This window comes from Lotus japonicus, chromosome 5 (assembly GCF_012489685.1).
Source record: "Lotus japonicus ecotype B-129 chromosome 5, LjGifu_v1.2".
In the NCBI taxonomy this organism is placed as follows: domain Eukaryota; kingdom Viridiplantae; phylum Streptophyta; class Magnoliopsida; order Fabales; family Fabaceae; genus Lotus; species Lotus japonicus.
The window spans coordinates 19,695,228-19,702,655 of NC_080045.1; the positions used below are offsets into that span (position 1 = coordinate 19,695,228).

Consider the following 7,428-nt stretch of genomic DNA (forward strand, 5'->3'; position numbering starts at 1 on the left):
TGACTTTTTATGTCTTTTTCATGCTATTTAGTTATATAACATATTAAGTAAATTTTATAACTTTTTCTAAATTTATAATAATTTTTCCCAAGATTTTTTAATATTTCAGATATATTATTATTTTAATATAGCAACCCAATCAATCAATCCAACACAATTCGAACTTCATCGGGTTGGTTCAGATCGGGTCCGAAGAAGAAATTTGTGAAATCCAACACAATCCAGACAATTTTTATCGGTTCGGATTTTATTTTGACCAAAATCCATCCAACCCAACCCTAATTCCACGTGAGCTCCTCCAAAGCTTGGGAATGGGAACATCAAAACCTTGTCAATCTCCCTCTTTCACTTTTCAATCCTTATTCTTCTTCTTCGCACCACTTTCCGCATAACACTTCGCCAATCGCCATGGCCACACACCCGCAACCTCCTCCTACCTCCTGCAACAACGGCGGCAAAAACGCCTTCTCCTTCCTCTCCAGAGGCTGGCGCGAGGATCTCCGCCTCATGCGCGACCGCGCCAACTCCTTCACCAACCTCGCCCTCGCCACGCCCTTCTCCTCGAGCCTTCCGCCGCTGCCGGCCGAGGTCGATTTCGTCAAGAATCTCCGCCCGAAGCTCTCGGAGATCCCGACGTGGCGGCCGGCGAGGTCGGGTAGGGTTCTGATTGACCTATCGGCGATCAGGGAGGCCTTCGAGTCGGAGGTGGAGGGTGTGGATGGATTTCTAGGGTTTGATGGGGTCAAGAAAGGGAAACGCAACAGCTGGAAGAGGTTGAATTGCAGGGAGTTCTGGGATGAACACCGCCATAGGGATTGGGAGCCCATTCGTGCGTTGAAGACAAGGCTCAGAGAGTTCGAGAAGAATAGCGAGTTTGTTGAGAAATTGAAATCAAGCTTCGTATGTGCCTTCTCTTACTAATTTCAACTGTTTTCTAACCCTAGAATGAGGTTAGAGATGGTAGAACTTGTTTATGTTGTTGTTTTGCATTTTGTTAGTGAAAATTGAGATTGGGGTGCTTGTTAATAGATGCTATCTTATGAATAAGTTTCCACTAGGAACATGATTTTGCACTTGTGCACTCTCTGCCCTCCGGTATTAAAAGGAGAAGTTAGGAAAGGAGTTTTCTGCATTGGGAGAATAGTGAATTAATGAATAGACTGTGGTGGTCAAATTACATAGTTTATTGGAGCAAATATTGCAAAGGAACTTCATTTGTTTTTGTTATAAACTTGTCAGTTATTTATTTCTGAAAGAATGTACAATGTTGGATGACTGTGGACAGATTTATTGAAAAGAAAGTGAGGCCGAGCCCTGGAGTAGAATGTGCGAATAGTGGGTATATGTACATTATTTTGGGGCTTAGGAGATGAAGAAGAAGGTTTTGTACAGAAAAGTTTGGGGATGAATATGAAGTTGTTGAGTGATTGCATTACAACATGAGTGTGCTTGCTGTCTCCTTGAGTTGTGATCTTTTTGGTCATTTGTTGAATTTAATATAGGTTATGGTTTTATGGCCTCAATCTGTAGCTGCGATATTGTGTGAAATGACATTTTATTAGCATCTAACTCTGACAATGTTTTGACTTTTGAATGATGGGCCTATTAAAGATTTGCTAATTTTATAGAAGGAATTTTATTGCCATCATCAATTACAATCACACTCTCTATCTCTCTGTATATTAAGCCCAAGCATGTTTTTTTTTTTAGGCAAATGTTAGCTGTTAGTAATAATGTTAGTAATTTAGCTCCTTCACCAGGGTTTGAACCTTGGCCCCTTCACTCTTCATCCCTCCCCAACCCTTATGTCCCCTAGCTCTTAAACGTTCAAGTATGAACAAATTTATGTTTTATTTTCTGATCATGTGGTGGATAATATACGTTTATTTTTGTTTTCAATAAAGATTTCATTCTCAATTTATTTCTTGCAGAAGTCAATGTGCAAGGAGGCTCAAGAATTAAAGGTTGGTTTGTTATTGTTCCTTTTCTCTTGTTGGTACTAATATACCTAATCAAGTATTATGCACTCTTGTGTGAAGGAAAAATTGCATGTAACTTTATGATTCTAACTTTCCGTTGTCAGACCCACACAATAGGATGTGAATGTCAGCACCAAATAGAAAAACTGTGCATGAAGTGCACTAGTTGTAAGATTTTTCTTAATTATGTTAAAATAACTGTTTCAGTTACTGGGCAAATATTCTTTTTTTATGGTATGCCAAGATTTAACTTTGTGAGTTTATGTTCCAATGGATACATCAGAACAATTTGTTGAATAATATTGGATACATCAGAATTGGAGCCAAGTGACTCAATCATCATAAAAGTGCTAAAATTAATAGTTGGTTCTGCAATAAGAATGTCCTTGTTATGTATGTTTCATCAACTTTCCCGAGGATGGATTCTTGTATGTTCTGCACCTGGGATCTTGATTTGAATCAGGAACATTAGTTAATATTTTCACTCCATATTCTTGCAGGAAGTTCCCCCATTGGATGTGCCGGAACTTCTGGCCTATTTTGTTAGACAATCTGGACCGTTTTTGGATCAACTTGGAGTCAGAAGAGGTATGTGGACATCCATAATTTCTGTTGGGTTTTCATTGCCATGGTTTTCATTTTAATATATCCACTGAAAAGTTGTATGCTTTCCTTCTATTTTAATCTACAATGTTCTCTAGCAATATCTTCTCTTATGCTGGAACATTTTTTCTGTTTCTATATTCTTGTTTTCATTGACCACCAAGTTGGTTCCTCCATGTCATCCCCTTTACCACGGTTTGAACTCGAGAATTTTTTTTCTGAATAATTTATGATGTAACTAACGCTTCGTTTGGTAGAGAAGAGAGAGATATAGAAGAGAGAAGATAAGTAGAGAGAAATATGTGAGAAATAGAGTGGATTGTATGGATTGTATGGTATGATAGAGATAAAGGAGAAAGAGAGTGTCACTTTTCATATCAAAACACATTTTTAACCATAAGTTTTTTAAATATTTATATAAATGATCAAAATGGTAAGTGGGGCAAAATTGGAAAGTAAAAAATGAAGCAATATCAATATGTATCATTTCTTCTCAAAATGAAGAGATTGATAAAAAGTGGGGTGGCCCCCCATAATTCTCTCTTTCTGCTACAGTGTTAGATGAACCAAATGAAGGTGGAAGTACAATCTCACCTCTAACTCCATCTATCCTATCTCTCTCATTCAACTCTCTCTTACCAAACTAAGTGTAAACGTTGTGAAGTCAGAGCAGAACCTTTGTTGTATAAAGTAAGGACAACTATGTAACTTGGTGTTGTGATTTGACATGATGGTCCATTACCTTAGTGTCTGTCAGTGGGCTTGATGAGTTCACCTTCTTAATCATAACTTTCTAGTTTGAGAAAGATGCATCACATTTATGAGTCACCTGGTGTATAGCTCACGTTATCTTCTCTTCTATTTTATGCTTTGTCCAAATTTCATTGCAGATATACGTGACAAGATAGTTAAAAGCTTGTATACCAAACGTAAGAACCAACTTCCACCGCACTCCTTTTCTGGAGAAGAATTTTCTGTTCTTGGAAATGGGAACATAAATGATGAATTGGATTTGCGAATAGCAAGTGTTCTTCAGAGTACAGGGCACCAGTATGATGGCGGATTCTGGACAGACCATACAAAGCATGATATGTCAGACGATAAAAGGCATGTTGCAATAGTCACAACTGCTAGTCTTCCTTGGATGACAGGAACTGCTATAAATCCACTCTTCCGAGCTGCATATCTATCACAGTTTACAAAGCAGAAAGTCACACTGCTAGTTCCGTGGCTTTGTACATCGGATCAAGAGCTAGTTTATCCCAGCAATCTCACTTTCACTTCACCAGAAGAACAGGAGATTTATATACGTAATTGGCTTGAGGAAAGTATTGGTTTTAAAGCAGACTTCAAGATATCCTTTTATCCTGGGAAGGTAGCTTCTCTATGATGATATTTATAGTCTTCCAGGTTTCACATCAAATTACATTCAGTTCTCATACATTGTCCTTCTTGTGCATAGTTTTCAAAAGCGAGGCGAAGTATAATAGCCGCTGGAGATACTTCTCAATTTATACCATCTAGGGATGCTGACATTGCTATTCTGGAAGAACCAGAACATTTGAATTGGTATCATCATGGTAAGCGTTGGACAAAGAAATTCAACCATGTTGTCGGTATTGTCCACACAAATTACTTAGAATATATCCAGAGAGAGAAAAATGGGGCCTTCCAAGCTTTTTTGGTGAAACACATAAACAACTGGGTTACGAGAGCATACTGCAACAAGGTATGGTATTTATCATCCTAATATGTTAGCCAGCATTAATATGTGAAATAAATACAAACGATTTTGATATTTCTTCTTCATTAATTTGTTATGGAGTTAGATTACAAATGAGAAAAAAGGAACTAATTAAGTTATTTATCATTTATGTTCAGGTTCTTCGTCTTTCTGCTGCCACTCAGGATTTACCCAAGTCAGTAATTTGTAATGTTCACGGTGTGAATCCTAAGTTCTTAAACGTTGGAGAAAAAATTGCTGCAGATAGAGAGCTTGGGCAGAAAGCCTTCACAAAAGGGGCATATTTCTTGGGAAAGATGGTTTGGGCAAAGGGATATAAGGAATTAATATCTTTATTAGCAACGCGTAAGAGTGAACTTGATGGCTTCAAGTTGGATGTATTTGGTAATGGAGAAGATGCTAGTGAAGTTCAGAGTACAGCCAAAAGGTTGGGTTTGAATATTAATTTTCAGAAAGGAAGGGATCATGCTGAGGATTGTCTTCATGGGTAAGAATAATTTGAAATTCGTGCTACACAATTTATTAGAAACATTCGCAAGGTTGGACTTTCTAAGGTCTGAGCCTAGCCCACTTCCTAAACTCAAGGGCCGAGCATGGCATGTTGGCCTGATGTAGTCCATGTTTTAAGTCTAGTCTCAGCTCTTAAAAGTCTAGATTGGCCTAAAAGCCTATCTCCTAGTAACATATTTCAATAAGTTAGAATTCTATCTCTAACTCAACTTATTTGGTCAAATCTTTATGAAGACCAACATGTTTAAATCTTTAAATAAGTCAAAGAGTATATAATTTTAAGATATTATAAGAAACATCTAATGTAATAGTAATATCATTATTAAAAGTATTTTTATATCATTTATATTTACCTTGATAGGCCAGTCTGTTTGGTCTAAAGGCTTTCTGTATAAGCCAAAAGCCTAGCATTTTTTTAGTGAAATAGTTTTTCATAAAAACATTGATCTTATTTATTGATTAGCCCTGACCTGCGCCTGTGGTAGGCCAGGTCATAGGCCCCTACGAGGGGCTTGACGGATTTCCATCCTTAATATTGATATATTCACAGGAAAGGATCACATTATCATCAATCATACTTAATTTTGTACTGAAGAAAATAACTATTTGAAGTTTCATATGTTGAAACATGCAATTAGTTAATGTTTACTTTCACCTATCTTCATAAAGTGAGTTAATTGTGGTTAGGAAAGTACACTATTCATTACAATTCTTTCATAAATGTGAACACACACCCTTTAACTGAGTCATGTACTGTGTCGCCCAAGACACAGATACTGAACCTGCTTTTATCAATTTTTGTTCTAATTTTGACGCTATTTATCTACTTCCCTGAAGGTACAAAGTCTTCATTAATCCTAGTCTTAGTGATGTGCTCTGTACTGCTACGGCTGAGGCTCTTGCCATGGGAAAGTTTGTAGTTTGTGCTGATCATCCATCAAATGAGTTCTTCAGGTCATTCCCAAACTGTTTGACTTACAAGACATCTGAAGACTTCGTGGCAAAAGTAAAAGAAGCATTAGAGAAGGATCCTCATCCTCTTACACCAGAGCAAAGATATCAACTTTCTTGGGAGGCTGCTACTAAAAGATTTATGGAATATTCTGAGCTCGACAGAGTGATGAACAAGGAAAAATCGAGTACTGATAATGGAAAACTCGTTGCTCATTCATTATCAATGCCTAATCTGTCAGAAATAGTAGATGGAGGATTAACATTTGCTCACTACTGTCTCACTGGGAATGAGTTCTTACGACTTTGTACTGGAGCAATACCCGGGACACGTAATTATGACAAGCAGCACAGTAAAGACCTTCATCTGTTGCCTCCACAGGTAGAAAATCCCATATATGGCTGGTGAAGATTGACTAAATTCAATTACTGGAGCAATATTTTAGACACCTGACTATGACAAGCACTGTAAATACCTTCATCTAAAATCCTCACAGGTTAAAAATCGTTTTAAAGCCTAGTGAATAGATTTACTGGTCTGAATTTGTAGTTTCTGCCTTGTATTATAGTTATTGGCAAATTAGTAGTTGACTAAGCTCAGTCCATTTTTGTTAGTTTTTTAGTTTTCTTATTATCAGAATACATTGTCAATTCATTCTTCCCCACCTAATTGTTGGGAGTTAAATGGCTTCAATACTCATTTCTTATTTGGACTGGTTGTATGACAACCAAGGGTACAAACTAAGAAGGTTGGACTGGTTATATGGTTCGCAAGTTCAGACACAAGTGTTTTATAGGCTTTTCGGATTTTGGTAGAAATTACTATGGATGCACAGGATATAATTAACATGTAGTAGTGGTGTTCAACTCTTGCTTTTGAACTAATCAGAGGAGAGGATACTACTAATTTTGCAACAGTTGATCTAGTTCAATAGGACTTTCTTGAGTATTAACCTTCTGGTTTGATGTTAGTAGGTTTTTACAAAACTGATATTGTTTACTTGTGAAGAATTTGAGGGTGAGGCTGGCACTATACATAGCTTGAGATAAACTTTCTACTTTTGAAGTTTTGAGCAAAAAGTGAAATATTATGCATGATAAGACATGTAGGAGACCACTGCCCTAAATCTGCCCTATTATGTATGTGTGAGTCTCATTTGAGACCAACAATAACACAAACAATCGCGCAGGCATATAGGAGCAGTAAAGGGCACATATCCACTCTCAATTATTGTTTTCAGAATTGAGAAAGTTGATTCATGGCCTAAAATTTTGCAGGCCTGAATCCCCTCACTCTTCATCACTCACAATTAGAGGTATCAAATGAATGGGTGAGTTGCTTAAAAACAACCAATTAACTCGTTAAAGATCTGATAAAAATTGTTTTAAAAATACAATTCATCCATGATCTATTTAATAAAATTTCATTCATCTCATCCTTAGTGAATTTTTAATGGATGAATATCGAAATTCACCCGTTATGTAAATATTTTTAGAACTTTTTATAATTCTTTCTTTTACATAAAAAATTCTCCCTTTCTTGTCTCTCTCTCCCTCTCTCTCATCTCTTCCACTCTCTATGTTTGGTCGGCCTGCTCAGCCTATTGCAGGCCTTGTCCCGCCTGGTGCAGACTATCTCCT

At 37.1% G+C, this 7,428-nt stretch overlaps 1 protein-coding gene across 2 annotated transcripts; it reads left to right on the plus strand.

The window, feature by feature from the left end:
* Window positions 1-325: 325 nt before the first annotated feature.
* On the plus strand, window positions 326-6,549 carry LOC130717575 (digalactosyldiacylglycerol synthase 1, chloroplastic). Of its 2 annotated transcripts, none has more exons than XM_057567840.1 (7): window positions 326-900; window positions 1,932-1,964; window positions 2,480-2,567; window positions 3,473-3,957; window positions 4,045-4,311; window positions 4,464-4,813; window positions 5,674-6,549. In XM_057567840.1, the coding sequence occupies exons 1-7, from the start codon at window positions 409-411 to the stop codon at window positions 6,194-6,196; spliced, it is 2,238 nt and encodes a 745-aa protein (XP_057423823.1). In that variant the 5' UTR covers window positions 326-408; the 3' UTR covers window positions 6,197-6,549. The 2 variants fall into 2 exon arrangements, with proteins under 2 accessions (XP_057423823.1, XP_057423825.1); XM_057567842.1 differs by having other exon boundaries at window positions 832-950.
* Window positions 6,550-7,428: the final 879 nt, after the last annotated feature.